The sequence below is a fragment of the Hemibagrus wyckioides genome, linkage group LG17, assembly GCF_019097595.1.
Source record: "Hemibagrus wyckioides isolate EC202008001 linkage group LG17, SWU_Hwy_1.0, whole genome shotgun sequence".
NCBI lineage: Eukaryota > Metazoa > Chordata > Actinopteri > Siluriformes > Bagridae > Hemibagrus > Hemibagrus wyckioides.
The window spans coordinates 17,009,421-17,029,363 of NC_080726.1; the positions used below are offsets into that span (position 1 = coordinate 17,009,421).

General features: G+C 41.3%; 1 protein-coding gene across 2 annotated transcripts in view; it reads right to left on the reverse strand.

The window, feature by feature from the left end:
• Positions 1-6,907: 6,907 nt before the first annotated feature.
• Positions 6,908-19,943, reverse strand: part of dpf1 (double PHD fingers 1) — a 40,522-nt gene continuing 27,486 nt past the window's right edge. For both annotated transcript variants that reach the window (XM_058413621.1, XM_058413622.1), the window contains 4 exons: positions 12,122-12,241; positions 10,016-10,128; positions 9,840-9,921; positions 6,908-9,188 (listed from right to left, as the gene is read on the reverse strand). In XM_058413621.1, coding sequence (XP_058269604.1) covers positions 9,118-9,188; positions 9,840-9,921; positions 10,016-10,128; positions 12,122-12,241 — 386 coding nt within the window. In that variant the 3' untranslated portion in view covers positions 6,908-9,117. The remainder of the gene's footprint in view (positions 9,189-9,839; positions 9,922-10,015; positions 10,129-12,121; positions 12,242-19,943) is intronic.

The window sequence follows — 19,943 nt, forward strand, 5'->3', positions numbered from 1 at the left end:
GCGTCTCCCCTCTATGTTGGACTACATGTCCCACTTATCCCTGGGGCGTCCCTCAGCTACGCTGGAGGTGCTTCAGGAGCCGAGCATTAGAGGGGGGGTTATGTCAGGAACAGCTTGACAGTTCCCTGCCAGACCTGGAGGGGGTGCTGGCAGGCGAATCTTTGGAGCCTGCGTTGTTGTGTGTATTTTGTGCCATGCCTTCCCCATTGTTCTCATTCCTGCCGTGTCACCTGTTTCTCATTAGCCCTAATGTTCTGCCCTATATATATATACGTATATATATATATATATATATATATGGATCCTGTTGTACCTGTCTTTGTCAATCATTGTTTCTGTTCGCTGTCATGTCTTGTGTTTATGTTAATAAAGCAGTGCTTGTTTGAATCCAGCATATGGGTATGACTCCATGGCGTGCAGGCCCACATGGTGGCCAGGGAGCACCGGGTTTGAGCCCTGCACTGGGCGGGGATGCCTGGACATTACAGAATGACCAACCGCTTTAGAAGATCCAGTGATATTCTCCAGTGAGCTCCTGTCTCCGGCAAGGATCTGCAGTCTGTTAGCAAGGGCCCTGGACTACCAGTGGATGACATCTGGCAGCCCACCTGCCTGGGAAGCCCTTTTGTTTCAAGCAGGTGGACTGTTTCCCCAGGGAGGTCCCCCCATCTTTGTCCAGGTCAAGGATGCTGCTCCACAATGGAGTTTCATAGAGGGCGCCACTCGATCCCATGTCTTGTGGGGGACACTCCCTTTTTATCAGACCCTATGGAAGCATAGTTCCACCATCCTGCCAGCCGAGGACGCCACTCTACAATGGGGTTCCGTGGAGGACGCCGCTTGGCAATTCAGGTGGAGGACGCTTCCCTTCCGCCTCCTGCCCGTGTCGGATGTCACCTTGCCCCCAGGTTCTGGGGCATCACTGTAGATTGCACTTATGGACTACATCTCACCTTGCGTCTCCCCTCTATGTTGGACTACATCTCCCACTTATCCCTGGAGCATCCCTCAGCTATGCTGGAGGCGCTTCAGGAGCCATGCCTTAGAGGGGGGATTATGTCAGGAACAGCTAAACAGTTCCCTGCCAGGCCTTGTGAGGGTGCTGGCAGGCGAATCCCTGGAGCCTGCGTTGTTGTGTATATTTTGTGCCACGCCTTCCCCATTGTTCTTATTCCCACCGTGTCACCTGTTCCTCATTAGCCCTAATGTTCTGCCCTATATAGAGGGATCCTGTTGTACCTGTCTTTGTCTGTCATTGTTTCTGTTTCTGTTATTCACTGTCATGTCTTAGTTACCAGGTTAGTCTGCCACATTTATTGTGTTTTTGTTAATAAAACAGTGCTTGTTTGAATACCACATATGAGTCTGACTCCATGGCGTGCGGGCACACATGGCGACCAGGGAGCTCCAGGTTCGAGCCCTGCACTGGGTGGGGGCACCCAGACTTTACAATTCTATTCAAAAGTCTTCTCCTGTGATCTCTTCTGTTTTACTCTGAAGTCTTCTATATATTTATACCCCCTGTTTTAGCGTGATGTCATTTACGCTACATCATTTACATTTCTGATGATGTCACCTTTTTCTTTTTGTCTACTTATGATGTCACCTGTTCTATTTCTATTCCTTTCTAATGTCATCTGCAGGATGTTTTCTTTCATAATTCCCCTGTTCTATTCAGATATCTTTTCATTCTTGTCTTCTGGTTCTGTTCTAATGTCTAATATTATTACATGACCCATTTTATCCTGATGTATCTCTATAATTATATTGCCATGTCTCTGCTCTACTGTCCCCTGGTCTATAATAATGGTTATTATAAAGATTATTCTCTTCTGACGTGCTGTATTATGATGTCACCTGTTCTGTTCTGATATCATATTTTCTGATCTCTTCTAAATTATTCCTCCGCGGCATTTTATTCCATTCTGATGTCCTCTTTCTATTCCGTCACTGAAACACTCAACCTGCATTTCTTTGTTTTGGTCACTAGATGAAGACATTTTTTCCTTTGTGTGTGTCCTTTTCTGTAACACTCCTGTGGTGATTAGTCACGCTGTTCACCTCTGAGCTGCAGTTTTTACACCCTGCACTGTGTTCTGGTCTTACCTCAGTCCTGAGGAACATCGGGATTGCAAAGCAGGATTTTTCAGCAGGGTCGGTCACCATGGCAACTCTACACAGCTAACCTGGCGTTTCATTGAGGATCCCATGGAGCCAGAGCTCGTATTGTGGAAGGATCTCTATGGAGTACTAGAGTTCTTAAAGATGTTGTTACAGTTGTCCAATTTATTCTTAACACAAAAACCCAGATTTTGTATCTGTGTATGCTTCTGAGCTAATCACTAATTCCACCTTCACAATGTTCCTGTGTATTAGGATTTCTCAGAGTAATCACTGCGGTCTGCACACACACTTTAGTTGGAGAACCCTGTGAGAGCACTACTCTAACCTGATGAACAGGAAGTGCCGAAAACAGTTCTTGATTCATGTATATGCTGCAAGTCAACTCCATGTCACAGATTTGATGTGAATGCAGACTTAATTTTTGAGACTTGGAGATGCTGAAGCTACTTGGGTGAGAAGATGTTCTTCAGCTGTTCCCTCCATAAAGAGCAGTCCTGAATGTTGCTCAATACCAAATCATCACATTGTTGTAAGGAAAGCAATCGGCCAGAGACGACAGAAGGGCATCAAGATTTGGGCAAAGAGCCTTCTTCCTATGATGTTCTCAAGGTTTCATGTTCTCTGGGTCTTTATAGCAACAGACAATTGTGGTCCACTGATGTGAGTCTGAGCTGAGCAGCTTTCCAAGACAGCTTATATTTCCTTACACTGCACTGAGACATGCGACTGTGTAATGCTCCACTTGTCTGTGTGTTCACCACATAGACTTCCACTTCCGCGACATCATCAGTGGACATGGCAAAAGTCTGACTTTGCCTTAAGAGCAAATGAAGACTTAAAGCAGCAGAAGTTGCTGATATTATGAGGATAAAAGATGCTGGATTCAGATTTACGTGATTAAATCACACTTCACGAGTGGTTTGCTATAACACATGACGTGCTAATTATTTTGTGAGAAGTCTTGAGACTGAGTCATGGGTTTAGACATGCATGCTTTGACTACAGCTCCATCCTTTCTTTTAAAACCCCCAAAAAAGGTTCATGCTTATCATTGTGATCGTGCCTTATTAACAACTACAGTACTGAAGAGTTATACAGGAATATATGACGGTATTTATAATATTGGAATAGAACATCTCAGATTTTTAAGATTAACACTCCTTAGGGTTCATGCTAGAGAGTGACCACTAGATGGCAGAAGAGTAGAAGAACGTCAGTAAGAGAGTTAAGGACCAGGGCTCTGCACTCTGACTGGACTGTAATAGAGACGAGAAGAAAAACTGATCTTAGGTCATACAGTAAACATTTAAGCAAACATTTTGTGAAGAAACATTTTGTGAAGAATAAGAGGTGACAGTGTCAGTGATGGCAATATATTAGCAGAAGATATTCTTTATGTCAAAATGATTTTACAAGGAAATGTTTAATTCCTTAATCTCACAGAGTTATTAAACACAACAGTTGTTATTATTGTTGTTGTTGTTGGTGGTGGTGGTGTTATTGGTGTTTTTGGTGTTTGCTGCTGCTGGTGGTGGTGTTGGTGTTATTGGTGTTTGCTGGTGGTGGTGTTATTAGTGTTTGCTGCTGCTGGTGGTGGTGTTGGTGTTATTGGTGTTTGCTGGTGGTGGTGTTATTAGTGTTTGCTGCTGCTGGTGGTGGTGTTATTAGTGTTTGCTGCTGCTGGTGGTGGTGTTATTAGTGTTTGCTGCTGCTGGTGGTGGTGTTATTAGTGTTTGCTGCTGCTGGTGGTGGTGTTATTAGTGTTTGCTGCTGCTGGTGGTGGTGTTATTAGTGTTTGCTGCTGCTGGTGGTGGTGTTATTGGCGTTGATGTTATTGGTGTTTGTTGGTGGTGCTGTTATTGGTGTTTGCTGCTGCTGGTGTTATTGGTGTTGATATTATTGGTGTTTGCTGGCAGTGGTGGTGTTATTGCTGTTTGCTGCTGCTGCTGGTGTTATTGGTGTTGGTGGTGTTATTGATGTTGATGTTATTGGTGTTTGCTGGTGGTGGTGGTGGTATTGGTGTTTGCTGCTGCTGCTGGTGTTATTGGTGTTGGTGGTGTTATTGATGTTGATGTTATTGGTGTTTGCTGGTAGTGGTGGTGGTATTGGTGTTTGCTGCTGCTGCTGGTGTTATTGGTGTTGGTGGTGTTATTGATGTTGATGTTATTGGTGTTTGCTGGTGGTGGTGGTGGTATTGGTGTTTGCTGCTGCTGGTGGTGGTATCAATGTTATGTTTGTTTACATTCCGAGTTTTTTCTCTCTTTTTTGGTCTGGCTTCAGCATATAGGATGCAGAAATGTAACACTTCAGGTATTGGAATGGAAAATGACGTTTCTCTGTGTGATTCTACTTGAAGAACACAAACGTTATAATTGTTGGTCTTTCTATGTTCTTGTCGCGTCTCACAGTGAAGTTGAAGCTGGTTGCAACTGCACATTTCTCAGTTACATGGAGAATATGGTTCAACATGGAACACCTCAAAACAAAAGGTGTGCCAAAATACCCTGCTGAGATGGTTGGACTGCTCCGATCCAGACACTCAGACGCTGTGTGAAAAAAAGACTGAACTGGATCACTTAAACTCCTCTTTCCTCGTGCTGTGGATATATAAAGTCAACGCATTCCAAATTTATTCATACATTATATTTATGCATGACCGCCCCCACCCTCCCTCCACACACCCCATCCACTTACAGTAATCTATCACCCCGGCATCATCCGCCATGCAAGCAGGCCCGCCGAGTTACCATGGCAACCGCCTCGGGCCTAGCTCCGCTCCTATTGGCTGGGAGTCGGAGCCTGTCTGCTGGATGTGGTAATTGGCTTGGGGTCTCCAATCACGCTTCAACATACACACAGACACACGTGTGTTTACACACACACACACACACAAACGAGTTGCCATGATTCCAGGCAGCCAGAGACATATACAGTGTGAGATTGCGCCCAAGGTAATGATCTGATTTTGGTGCATGTAGGAGTGTGTGTGTGTGTGTGTGTGTTGGGAAGTGAGATATTGGGGACTGCTGGGACCGGGGTGTGAGGATTTTTGAGTCCAGAAATGGAAGAATTCACAAAACCAGAAATATTTAAGCAATGAAATGGTTTATGCCCAAAATAATTTTTGTTACTACAGAACTGGAATGGAATTATTTACAAGACACACTCACACACAAATAAAGACAGCAGTATGGACATTTCCTGGAAACCATCTTCATTACCTTCAGTATCTTTAAAGATGGATGTGAACTAAACACAGAAGACTGAAGTGTTAAAGATTCATCAGGTCAATGATGTACCATAAATTATTTCTAAAGGTATAACGACACATACTAAAGGATTAAAGGCATGTTTTAAATGATAAATTCACAGGTCTTCATATATGAGTGTATTTTGCAGTACAGATGATGATAACCTGTAAAAGCCATTATAATAAACACCTCACCTTGCTGAGATTTTGTGAGACATTTCCACATCCTTTCACAGCCTCGTGCAGGAATAATAACAGCAGGACTGATGACACATCTGTATTTTTTAATGACAGAAATAAAAAAGGGGATTTGATTATTTAAAAGAGAGAAACATGTGACACCAAGAACACACTACTTGCCAACTACATTTCACTTAAAATCAATGCATCAGTTTGTTAAACATGAATGATTCAGTGAAAAATGACAATAGCCTGAGCTGAAGCTCATTCCTTTTATCTGTGGTGTTTATTACTTTCACTTTTTTTCTGAACATTGACATGGAATGAATCCGTTCACACTCTCCTCGAAAGAAACATCTCTTTGGGTAAAATAAGATGCAAGCAAAGATCACAGCACAACAAGGAACAGGAAAAACAGAAAGACAAAAAGTCTGTCTCTGACTTCCACTGACCACCGGGGATGTGTGTGTGTGTGTGTGTGTGTGTGTTAAAGAGAGAGAGAGAGAGAGAGAGAGACTATATGGACTATATTTATGATTTACCAATTTAAAAATATTTATTTGAGATATTTTCTAGCCCAAGACATACACTTTAATTACTGAAGTTTTTGTGGAACTTTCAAAGCAACTCTCGGACACAGCAGGGCCGAAAAGCAGCCGGTAAACACCTTCTACTGTACATTTACTCACTCAAACACGTTACTTCATTCAAGATATGAATACAATCAGATCACATGACCGACCCCTACAGTAAAGGCCAACAAACTAACAAGTTTCATTTAGACTAATCACAGACCCTTCTGGAAGGCAGCAGCCGCAGAGAAAATGCACCTTTACTGTTTTACTGTATATTTTAAGCAGGGAACATCCTTCACGTCCTTTCTGCTCAAATACTGAGGCCACGTTCACACGTATGAGGAACTTTTTGAAAACCGCAAAACAGTTTTAACCCTTCTTATTTCCAAAAAAAAATCACTGCATGGCAATAGCATGTCATCAAAAGTTGTGTTAAACAACTTAAGGATAATATTAACAGCACACACACACACACACACACTGAGTGCTGGAGACACTCATGACAAACATGAAGTATATGACTATGTGTCGGTCCTGTATGCAATAAATAAAACAATCTGAAATTAAACTGCAAACAAATTACAGACCCCAAGGTAACACCCTGGTCTGAGGTCGTGATAAACAGAGCTCCTAACACAGGCAGTGTCTGTGCAGAGGATGCTGCTGCCATGTCAGCATGTTCAATTAAACTGATTTATATATGTATATATATATATATATATATATATATATATATATATATATATATATATATATATATATATATATATATATATATATATATATATATATATAAAGGCAGTGACCTTTTTTTTTGTGTGAACTCAGAAAATGAAACAGGTTTTCAAAAACATCTGTACACATGTGGATGTGGCCTTAGAGTGTTTTGTGTAATGTGTGAAAGGGAAAGAAAAACTACATTCTGTCTGTAATTCTGCTGTAAACTAAGGCATCACAACATGCAGGTTTGGCTGTATTTTCATTGCTTTTGTCATCAAGTCGAAAAGAGTCACACTCAGTGCAAAATATTTAAACAAGTGCACAAAAGTACTCAAGTACTCAAAAGATTGCAGTACTAAAAAAAAAGGGTCGGGAAAAGTAACCATACTGATGGAGAAAAGCTCAGCCTTCTGGATAAACATGAAACACTTCTACTCTTCATAGTAAGCAATGACCATCTAATGGCTCGAACCACAGTTCTGGAAAATACAAAAATAGAAATGACCCGACAGATTTTATAATCCAGGAAGCTTAGTTTTCACATTTTTAATGAAGTCATAACATTTTCCAGGAGTCATATGGCAAGTACGTTCCATTCGAAAATAAGAGAGCAAAAATTTATTTACAGCAAGTGTCTCCCAACTTAAAGCTTGTGGGCTGAAACAAAAAAAAAGCAGACAGTTCTTTCAGGTAGGCCACAGATGGACGGGACTTTGGGTTCAAAATCGCCTCAGCACAAAGTCACATATACATGCTGGCATCCCAGTAACACTCTACTGGAGTTATTTACTTTTTTTTTAAAGCACACTGCAATTACAAAGTCCCAGAACACAAAGCAGACTCACAGATAGGAAAGAGCTCATTGTACAAAAACGAGGCGCTACAGTTTGTCTCGGAACTGGCTTTCGGTTTGTCCAGAAAATAGTAAAAAGGGGAAAAAAGAAGTGAAAGGAAATACGGTGCCTTCATGGATAAGCTCGAGCTCCAAAACCCTGCGCCTTTCCAATACGATGCCTAGATTCACGGTTCCACAAAAAGTGTCACACGTACATACACACAGACGCAACGTCCCCCGAGAGGGTCACAAACACATTATTGCAAATTAAGTGTGCTTTCGTAGGTTTTTTTTCCCGCCCGTTAAAAGGTTAATTTTTAAAACAGTATCACAACATGCATCCAAAGTAATAATATAAAAAAGAACAAACATTAAGGCCCTGTTTTTAAAACAAGGCTGGACATAATTCATTACTATACACCCTGACAAACACACAGAGAGAATATCTTATATTGGCTTTTTCAGAAGGAAATAAAAGCAGGGGTGTGTGTGTGTGTGTGTGTCTGGAGGGGGGGTATTGGGGTTTAGGATAATGACAGCAGAAAGTTTGATCTTTTTTGACGTAAAGTACCACCCGAGCTGAACGACATGCACCTCAGACCTCCTTGAGCTTAAAGGGAATCCGTTCACAACATCTCGCAACACCAAAGTTTGTGTGTTAAAAACAGGTATTCTCAGGTAAATCCAAATCCAAGTCTCTTAAGACTGCAGGCCATCAGATTTCTTCTGATCAACATTGGATCTGGGGGTGATGTGTTGAGCTCCACCTCAGAAGGAGCTGAATAATACATTGATTCATTTCTCTCTCTGGAGCTGTAATGAGCTCTTCTCTTTCTAGTCCTGGTGTTTGGGTACGGTCCTGTAGCCTGCTGGTGTCTACCTCTCACAGTGGGCTGCAGAGAGTGGGCGGCACCATAGCTGAAAAAGAGTATTAGCGGTGCTTCGTGATCCAAAAGCCACTATGGAAACCGGGAGATCTCGTGGCGTTTTCCTCATCAGCAGTCAATGTGTTTTTCCAACGAGAACACTCAGAGTCTCTTGCCATTCAAGTGCCCTCTTGAGCCACACGTTAAAACTGACTCTTCAGTGATGAGGCGCTTGGCGCCTCTCAACTAAGCAGCGCCAAATAAACGTGTGCATCAATAGAAATCCCTCCCTAGTCTTATAGCTGGAGACAATGATTAGGGAGACGTGGGAGAGTGTGTTCAGGGCTGAATAAAGAGCAGGCACGTCTGCTGTGCACCAGAAATGAAGGAGGAACCTGTTCTCTCCATGAAGTGGATGGTTGCTAATTCCCTGCAGGACTGGTGCAGCGTATGGTATTTTTCTTTCAATGCGAATTGACCGTCTTTTTCAATCTGCCGTGTCGGTTTGTCATGAGGAGGCTGTGGAGGCAGAGGCCGGACGGCTGCAACCCGACCTAACGATGAAGATTAATTCAGCATGATGTAAGCAGAGGCTTTTTCCTTCAGCTGCCGCAGACACAGGTGACAACTCCAGCTCCCTGTGGAGGAGAGGTCACAGTACATAACTTTACACTGCATACTGCTGAACAACATTGTACAGCTCTGCACTGTGCTGTAGACAAAAAACAGTCGTCTATAGAATAAGAAATGCATCGTTACTGACACAGCATCTTCACACTTTACTATACTGCTTGGTACGATGTGATGTGAACCTGGTGTACGTTGTAAAGAAAAGACAACATAAATGATATGGACCTGGATGTATTTCACATCTTTTTATAGCATTTAATTGGAATCTCAAACAGAGACTGCGAGGGCAGCTCATGTGAGAGCACAGAGCAGTATCAGTAAGCGTGGTCATTAAAATGAGAGCACTGTGTTCACACAAACACACTGAAGCGAGTGAGCACTTCAGCTCTGCCAGCACTGAGCACTGACTCATGTCTGAACGTTTGCTTACTATTTACACACCAGAACATCATTACAACATAAAGAAGTTGATTACTACCAGCACACAGCATTAGGTTACTCATTTCTGTTTCAACATTAGTGTCGGTTTTAATGAATAAAAAACATGCGCTTGTACTTATACTCAGTCTGAAAACTATGCCGTTGATGCAACCTTACTCCAGACTGATCACAGTATTCTCATCCTTTATAATGGATATTAGAGCTTTAGGACTGCATACCCTCTGGTGGTTCTGCCATCGGTGGACTTAGACAGTACATGTGATATCCTCGATCACAATCATCACAGAATAAAAGCTGATCCTACAGCCAGGAGAACACAGATAGAAACAGAATCAATATTCTTGATGTGTCAAGCCACCTGGACGTGTGAAGAGGAAATAAAACGGTAACTAACGTCATTCTCGGAGGTGCCACACAGGCTGCAGGACTTGCACTCGATGCACTGCCAGCGGTACGTCCTCACGGCTGCCGTCATGTTGACTGTGAACTGCAGGCAGGACGGGTGTCCTGGACAGACAAAAAAATCCAAACAAAGTGTTTCAGAGGATCTCTTGGGTGCAGTTCCACAGCCTGTAGGAACAAAGCCGAGGTGCATTGAATCTGTTCTGGTTGTTTGTAGTGAACTTAGTAAAGGCCATTTATGCTTTAAAGGCTTTCCGTTTCAATTGTCACCTTCCTTTTTACAAGCTCCACAAATTGTAGATGAGCTTTGTGCTTTATTTCATTACGTTAATATTTGTTCAGTTGTTGCATGTTTATACGTTGTAGTACATATGATCCAGGCTGTGTGGTCTATGTGGACTGAGCAGAGTTTAAAAAAGGTCTTCTGCTTCTCCACCACCTTCAGTCAAACGGTTCTGCAGCCTGGACCCCATGCACAGTCTGGCTGAACAAATGAAGCTGCTCTGAAACTCTTCACATGCCAGAAACTTTAATGTGTTTATTTCCTACACACAGCTATATATGAAGATCGTTGTGAAATACCTACACAAACACATGCAAGTGCTTTACAGAATTATTGGCACCCTTCATGAACATCATCAAATTTCTTGTATAAAATGAATTACACACAGGGTGAAAAAGATTTCTCTTTCAATTCAGACAAGAAGATTTCAGTAGGGTTCAAATCTGGAGATTGGGGTGGTCTTCTCTGCAGTCACCATCATATGACCAAAAAGTTTGATTTTGGTTCCTCTGACAGCAGCTTGTGATGCCCAGTTGTAGATCTAATGACATGGTGAAGTTCAGCCTCCTGATGTTGGGAGATGCCTTCAGGCATGAAGGTGCAGTTTAACAGCTGATTTTAAATCTTTAGAAGAATCAAATAAACTCTGCAATTCTACTGTGATCTCTATGCTTATTTCACTTCATGCTCCTTCACTACCACCTTCTTCTCCTCGCTGTGTGGGGGCAGTGTGTCGTCCTCCTCGCAATTTCCAATTTTGTCAAACTTTTTATTATGAAATAAGTCTAACTTCTTCTCCTCTCACACACAGAGGATCAGGATTTCAAGTCACTTAACAAGTTACTGTACTGCTTCGTTTATATGTACATTCACTGGCATGCTTCTTTTGCACAAACTCGTTTTGCTCATTCTTATTATTAAGGGTTCCAATAATTCTGAAGGGCAATATAATACACACATACTGTATATTATATTCACATACACTATATGCCCAAAGGTATGTGCACCCCTGACCATATGTGCATGTTAAACATCTCATTCCAGATTGATTCCCTCTGTTGTTCTAATGAGATCCACTCTTCTGGAAGGTTTTCCACTAGATGTTGGAGTGTGGCTCTGGGGATTAGTGATCATTCAGCTACAACAGCATTAGTGAGATCAGACACTGACGTTGTAAGAATAAGGAGGTCTGGGGTTCAGTCAGTGTTCAGAGAGGTTAAGTCAGAGTCTGAGCTCTGTGCAGGACACTTGAGTTCTTCACTTCAACCTTCACACACCATGTTTTCAAGGAGCTGCTTTGTGCACAGGGACATTGTCATGCTGGAACATGGTTTTGGACTCACAGGGACATTACAATTATACAATTTTGTACAAACAGTTTGGGAAGAAGCACATATGGGTGTGATGGTCAGGGGTGCACATACTTTTGGCCAGATAGTCTATATACAGTTAAAAGTTTGTGAAAACTTCAGAGATTAGATTTAAGAAAAGTAGTCAAGAATTAGAACATCTTTGTGAATGTAAGTGGAAAATGCCGGCTTGAATCGCTCTAATTAGAGGCGTAAATGCGTCTTCCAGTGGACAGTAACGCTGTTTAATCTCAGACTCCTTCCATTAACTTACAGTCTTACAGGATCTGCTTAACAAACCACTCATTTAGAGTCCCAGAAGAATCTGAGAGCAGACAATGAATACATCTTTAAACATTTAATGTTTTTTTCCACAAACACACACAAACACACACACACACACACTCACACACACACTTATATGGGTTTTATGTTAGAGTTTTTGTAAGAGAGTTTGTCTTCACACCCGATCGTCCGCAGTCTGCGCAGGAGATTAGATCCTCTGGGCAACCCGTCTTCTTCGAGCCTCCGAGGCAGAAGTCACAGTAGCCGTTGGGGATGACCGAGCCATCTGCTGCTTTTTTGGCTGTGGCACAACAGAAAAGGGGGGCAAAAATTAGTACACAAGAGGTCAGCCTCAGTCCTCATGTCTGTTTGGGTCTAAAACATGCATTTTCATGGTTGTGCCTAAATCTGTATCTGTAATGAGTGTATTACAGGGTGTATATTTATATGATAAAGATTCCTGCTGCACCATTACGGGTGAAATGTAAGTTAAAGAATGGCTAGTCTTTAGAAACATGTGAAACAAACAACAACACGAAAAAAAAGAGCTGCTGTCACATTCCCTCCATCTGTCATTTCCATTCCTCTGCCATCAGGCTTCTGCTGTGGAAAGCGTCTCTTTCTCTTTTAATAGAGATGTCTTTATCCTGCTAATAAGATATATTGTCTATTTTACAACTATATTTAAAAAAGACAAAAAAATCCCAGGTCAGTGTGGAAGAAGCAAACAGCACATCCTGGGCAACGTATTGAACTTTTACAAATGCTTAATGTAAAGATATAAAGGAAAAAAAGACAACAAGAGAGGAGCTGAGTAATGAGTTTTCTCTCGTGTGCTAGTGTTCATTACTGAGACCTGCAGCAGAGACCTTCTCTGACTGTACGAGTGTGTACTGGGGGAGGAGGAGACTCTTCACCAGGAGGCCCGCGGCTCTGTTAAATATTGTCACAGGAACAGAGGGGATGCTGGGAACTGAGAGACAGGTACGCCACAGGAGGTTACTACGTTATATCATTAACAAGGAAGACAAGTTAGCTGGCAGCTTTCACACCCAGCTACTTACACACTGGTTTCACATGATCACAGCCAAACGCTTCAGTCTGACTCCCAAAGGGGGAAGTGTGGAGCGACGTAAGATTGGCTTAAAGCGGCTAAATATGAGAACAAAAAAAAACGCTTAGGTGCACTAATAGATAATATGTGGATGGGATTGCTGTGCTCCTCCAGAGAATAGCTAATGTTCAGACATCAGCTCACACACACACACATACACACACACACACACACAGCCGGATGATTTGGAGAGCTTGGGTTCTCTCCAGTGAGGTCATTAATCCACCCCCATCCCCTGAGATTCTAACATCGGTGTGAAGTGTGTGTGTGTGTGTGTGTGTGTGGGTGTGTATGTTAGAGAGGTGGGGGGACTGTTGCAGTGTTTCTTTTTTAAGATTCCATGGGTCTGTTCTGCTCACTAATCCCCAGAGAGTGAGACATAGAGAGAGAGAGAGAGAGAGAGAGAGAGAGAGAGGGAGAGAGAGAGAACCTCTGATCAGGATAAAAGGAAGACAGCACTATTCAGTGCAATATTAAAAAGCTGTGATCCATATGTGCTGCATGGGCCCCACACTCTACAAACAGTGGAGTTTCTACACAACACTGTGGTTCACATCACAAACCTGCAGCAGCACAGTGGTGCAGGAGAGAACGTGGTGCTGTCCAGGGTCCTGAAACTCTTCATACTATGGGCTGTATTCAGAATTAAGATAAGAGCACAAAGATTTAAAAGTGCTTTTTATTCCCTACTTATACAAATTCCATTTAAATATGTGGAATATGAAAGAAAACCTTTAGCTAAATTTAGAAAAAATGTATTAAGCCACTGAGAAAAATCTGTTTGGAAAGCTGATTGGTCTGGAATGCCTGTTTGTGTTTGGATGTCAGACATTTTACAGCTCACCTAGTAAAAGATCTTCGAGGTGGAACTTCATGAACATGATCAGGAATCATTCAAATGTCAAACCCACCTAACATACTTTAGAGATCTAATCTTACCTTAAAACACCTTTAATACTGTAATTGCACATGCTGGTATTCACACCATTGATATAAGTGAAGCTGTGACAGAAGTGTGTCATATGTTATACACATAATTCTGACTATGGACCTTTCTTGCATGATATCAGCTCTATCTGACTATCTGACAGCTGCCATGGTAATATGTATGTTTTGGGCTGTTAATGCACTCTAAAAACTATGCAATGCCATTCCAAGCCAATGATAAATAAACGTAGCACTGTTGACTATTATACACTGTTAATTAACAATGTCGTCTCTTTAAAGTCCAGGACACATGGAGGATGTTAATCTTACACAGAGACATTGTTTATCTCAAGGATCATTCTGTTATGGATAAAGTTATGAATGTACTGATAGATAGCTGTTTGTGTAGCAGATGAGTGCACGGTCAGCTTATCCTTCAAACCATGGTCATGTTTTCATTACAGCACAACATATCCAATGAACAAAAACATCAGCACTATTTTATTCATGTGAAAGTTCAAAATTGCAATCTGAAAGTATAAAATCATTCATCTTCTGACCTGGAGTTAGCTCTGTATCTCACAGCCGCACTGAGTCGTGAAAAAATGTAAAATATTAGGATGTGCTAGATCGAGTGCTGTTTTATATGCCACTGATTAATGTGGATATAAGAATTATTGTTAAATTTAACTACATTTGCAGTGATAAATATTCAGAATTAAGATGTTCATCCATCAATATATTGGCGGTATAGCAGACTCCATTTATTAGACGTTTATTTCTCTGCTTGCTGTATTAACAAACCCATTCATACACCCATCATATTACTCTTTTTTCTATAATTTTCTCCTTTTTAAATTGTCTCTTGCTTTCATCTTACACTGTGTTGCATTTTATAGAAAATGGAGGAAAATGCAATTTCTGTCTTCAGACCACATTTTGGATTCCTGATTTTTTTTTTTTTCAGGTTCAAAGGCAACTGCATGTGATTAAAGTCAGTGAGCTCAGCGCTATTGAAAAAGCCTGTCCCTGAAGCTTCTGCTGGAAAAAAAATCTGGAAGGTAATTTGCATAATCTGAATGGTGCTTCCAGAAAAAACACTTAGGCACCGGTGCAACCCAGACCTGAATCCAAGCAACTTTACCTGCAAACTCTGAATAGTGAAGCAGATCCCGTGGAGGAAAGAGTCAAGCCACTATCAGTAAGAGATACTTTAATAAACTAAGATAAACTGTTCCATTACTGCAGAGAAGTGACTCAAATGTGTATTTTGTATTATTTCTTTTATTTCAGCACGTAATGAGGATGCTGCTATCTGAGATCCTGCAAAGTAATAAAACAATGCTGATGTTAGACAGGCTGATAGATAGATAGATAGATAGATAGATAGATAGATAGATAGATAGATAGATAGATAGATAGATAGATAGATAGATAGATAGATAGATAGATAGATAGATAGATAGATAGATAGATAGAATTCAATAAATTTGACAGATATTTGCATTCTGCACAACGGTGAAAAAACCTGCATGCATAAGACAGTGGAGCTGAGCTTTCTGGCAGTGTGTTTAGAAGGAAAAGCTTGGTCTGTAATGTAAATGGTGCATACAGTATGTATTTATTACTGACAATATACACCGACATTCAATACAATCTGAACAGCACAGGAAGGCTGTATTTAAAGCTCGATGATTCATAAAGTGAGCTGCTGGTGAGCAGGAGGCAGGAAGCAGGTTCGGAGGATATGGAAAGTATGTAGAGAAAAGAGAAGAGAAGTGAAGAGAACAGAAGAGAAGTGAAGCAACGAGAGACAGAGCCGGGGTGCAGCACACGGTAAATAAGAAAGTGAGCAAATCTCCATGGCACTCTCGCTGAGAGCAGAGCATCTAATGTCTATAATTAGAGCAGCAGGCAAGTGCTGAATGCTGAATTATCGTAAACCTATGTACTGTATTTCTACACCCATGTACAGTATCAGGCTAAAAAGTGTACAGCGCTATGGATCTCTTCCGCTTTCACTCTCACTGAGCAGTAATAAGATGATAACTGCATCATCTCTAGTATTACAGTATTATATAACACGCAATCTAACATTAAAACGCCATAAAAACAACGTTACACCCAAAACAAAGGAACATGTGCAGGAGATGCATGCACAAAACTGCATTGTTGAACACACATGCTCGAATTCCTCGAAAGCAAAAACACAATTTCTTGTCAATCTAGTAGCAATTTTCATGGAAAAGAAGAGCATGTGGAAATCTGCTCTTTTGTCTTGCTGTCATTTATTTCAACTGCAGACTCTGCTCACTATTCCCCACGGAGCAGGAGTGCATGCACACATGCCCAGATTCTCTCGCTGCTTTTTTCTACAGCATGACAAAGTCTTGCAAAATGATTCAGCAGCTCATATGTCATCAATGCATATATATATATATATATATATATATATATATATATATATATATATATATATATATATATATATATATATATATATATATATATATATATATACACACACACTGTAGTATGCAGCACATATCTAAACTCTCCTTTGTTCTACCTAACTGATTCACTCTTTAATGGATAAATGTATTTGGCTTTGTCTGAAAGGTAAAACAGGAGAGAGGTACAAACAGATTCTATGAGTTTCTGTAGTCCATGATCCTTCCCATCTCTGTTTCTCTCCACATCCCAGTGCTGCACTTGTCCAATTACAGGGAGAACACAGGCAGAACAGCACACTTCATAGCTTTCAAGTGTGTCTGCAACCCCATGGGACTTAAAAAAAAAAAAAAACAGAGACGGTGAAATACATTGGTAAAACACCCCCTCCTTCCACCCCAACTCTCTCTCTCTCTTTCGCTTCTTTCTGTCTCTCTGTCAGCCTTCCGCATCTCTTTTTTCATATGGATCCAGAGGAACTAAATCAGATTCTGGTCAGATCGGGCCGTCCCTAGCTGGTCGATAAGGTCTTATTGAATTAGCACTTCCACAGGAATTACCCACAACCACCTGTTCCACAGCCTCATGCCTTATACTCAATATAAACGCACACACAGTCGCACTGCGGCCATTAACCAAGACCAACAAAAACACCACAGTGCAGCACTGCTCTCTATCTGAAGTGTACCACGAGACCCACAACCCACAATGAAGCAACCTGAACCTGGAGAAATTACAGCAGCAGTCACAGTCTTCCTCTTCATGCACCTGAAGCCTGGTTTCAATTGTTTCGTTTTAGAGCTCATCATGTGATGTTCAGGAATTTATTCACACAGGTTATTGCTTCAACTCGTGATTTTTAAATGAAGTCATGAATTTTACAGAATTCTTTGGATTAGGTACGCTTAATATTTTGGTTAGATGGAAGATGAAATGATTCGGTTATGTGACACGAGTCCACTAACCCAGCTGGCTTGTGTCATCAGGTTCAGGTTGATGATGATGGTCTGAAGGTGTGGGAATGTTTTCATGGCACACTTAAAACCGAGCATCGTTTCAGTGCATCGTTACAGTGCCACAGACAACAAGCAGAGGCAATTATCTACTGCATTCTTCCAACATGAATGTGTGTATGTGTATGTGTGTATGTGTGTGTGTGTGTGTGTGTGTGTGCTTGTGTGTGCTCACAATCAAGTGTTTTCTGAAATCCTGTGACAGAAATGCATGATTAAGACACAAAACAGTAAAGTGGAGTTATGAAACTCATGGGCTCTAACAGTTACATATACAGACCTCCTACATCTCACACTTAAACAGCTAATGAAGGACGTTCTGTTTCTCTGGAAACGACCACATTACTACTTTAACATTTATATACATTTATTACTAAAATACACAGCATGTATAGCAATCTCTCTTTCTTTCGGTCTCTCGCTCTCTGTCTACATGTATTATATTATATTACAGTATACTATACAGTATAGTATAGTAAATAAAAAGACATTTAGTGAGCAGTCTGTCTGTGGGTAGAAAAGCCTTGCTGATGAGAGAGTTCAGTGGAAAATGGCCAGGCTGCTTCGAGCAGAACTGCTGCTCACTTGTATGTTTTTCACCAGGTTTTTGTGTACACTATGTGTACAGACTGTTTTTCTCGGCAGTGTCTGACACCAACAACCATTTTCCTCATTCTGATGTTTGTGAACTTGAAACCCTTGACCTCTATCTGTAAAAAAAAAAAAAAAAATGTACACACTGCACTGCTGCCATATGATTGGCTGCTTGGATAATTTGATGAAGGGGTACGGGGTTGAGTAGAGATGTTAATAATAATAGGCAGATCTATAACCCAGATCGGGTTGTGTAAGTGTAAATAGTGTAGAAATTGTGTGGGGAGAAGAAATCTGTCACTTACTTGTCAGCGAAACACACTTCCACTTTAATATCTAAGCGTTCCTTCACACATACGCTACTGCAGTCTCAATAAAACCTCCCACAGAAATGTGTATAGAACATATTGGCATTGAAACAGGGCACCCACTGCAACACATTAACAGATGCAGCCATGCAGACAAATTCAGACAAAAATGCGAACAATCACACAATATTTCTCTCTCTCTCTCTCTCTCTCTCACACACACACACACACACACCACACCATCAGTACCCTGGACACAGATTTATTGCCAGTGCAATTTTGCATAATAACCTTTTTTCAGACTGCTGCATTTCCTGTTTTTTTTTCCATATTCTGTATGCCTCTATGTCACATTACACTGGGCCTTGAGCAGAGCGACACTGCAAAGGGACAAAATGAAGAGCTTTTTGTGTTTAATAAAAACCGATCCATGCTCTGCACACACACACACACACACACACAGACACACAAACACACAACCTAAAAGGGTACATACCTATAAGACATGATGTAGTGCCATACAGCTGATCAGCAGCAAAATAAAACAAATTTCATGTAAAGTTCAGATTAAAATTTATATGAAACACCTGAAGCTCATGATGAATGTGTATCTCTGTATATGGCTGAACCTCACTGAATTATCCCTTATTGTTATCATTCGAAGTGTGCAGCCATGCCTTTGTCATCTGAAGGCCTTTATTACACAGAAGCTGTCCTGAGAGGACTTCACAACAATCCTGCCTCGATACAGGAGCTGTTTCTTTGGAATGCCTTGTTTTTCCTGCTGTCACTGAGCAATGTGTGTGTGGGGAGAGAGAAAGGCAGAGACAAAAGACAGAGGGAGACAGTATGTTGGATGGGGGTGGCGAGGTTATTCTGATATAGCTCAAATTACTTTCAGAATCCATTCCCAGTGCTGCAACCCCCCAGCCCTCCGTCTTGCTCTTAATACGGAATAGCAAATGAGCCAGACTGCAATATCATTCACCCCCTGTACTCCCTGGCCTCATACATATGGAAAATCATAAAGAGAATTTTCATTCTCTCTCTATCTTTCATGTTTATTTCACACACACACACACACACACACACACACACACACACACACACACAAACATACACTCCTTGAAGCTTGAAGTTAAAACTCTGTGGCCTCCCCTCTCTTTTCCCTGAACTTGATGTACATATAACAATGTATTCTTTATACCGGGAGTTGGCTAGCTGGCCGGTAGCCATGGCAACACCATCGCTAGGCAACGGCCGCTGCTCTCGCCGCTTTGTTGCGTATGGGTGTGTAAAGGAGTGTGAGGAAGGAGCTGGCAGCAGCAGAAGCTCAGCAGCTCATGGCTCGGGCCACGTCCCAAATGTACCCTGCTTATATCCGGGAGCTAATGAGCATCAAGCATCCGCAAGTGATAATTACAGCAAGTCCAGTGTTTGGGTAGGTTCTCTATGCAATCTGTTTTTTTTTTTGTTTTGTTTTGTTGTTGTTTTTTAATAGAGAAGGTAAAAATGGCCTCAGTGAACTCTAACAACTCTCAAAGACTTAAAAAGATAATGTTAGAAAACTACTGGGCTTTATACAAACCCTTCATA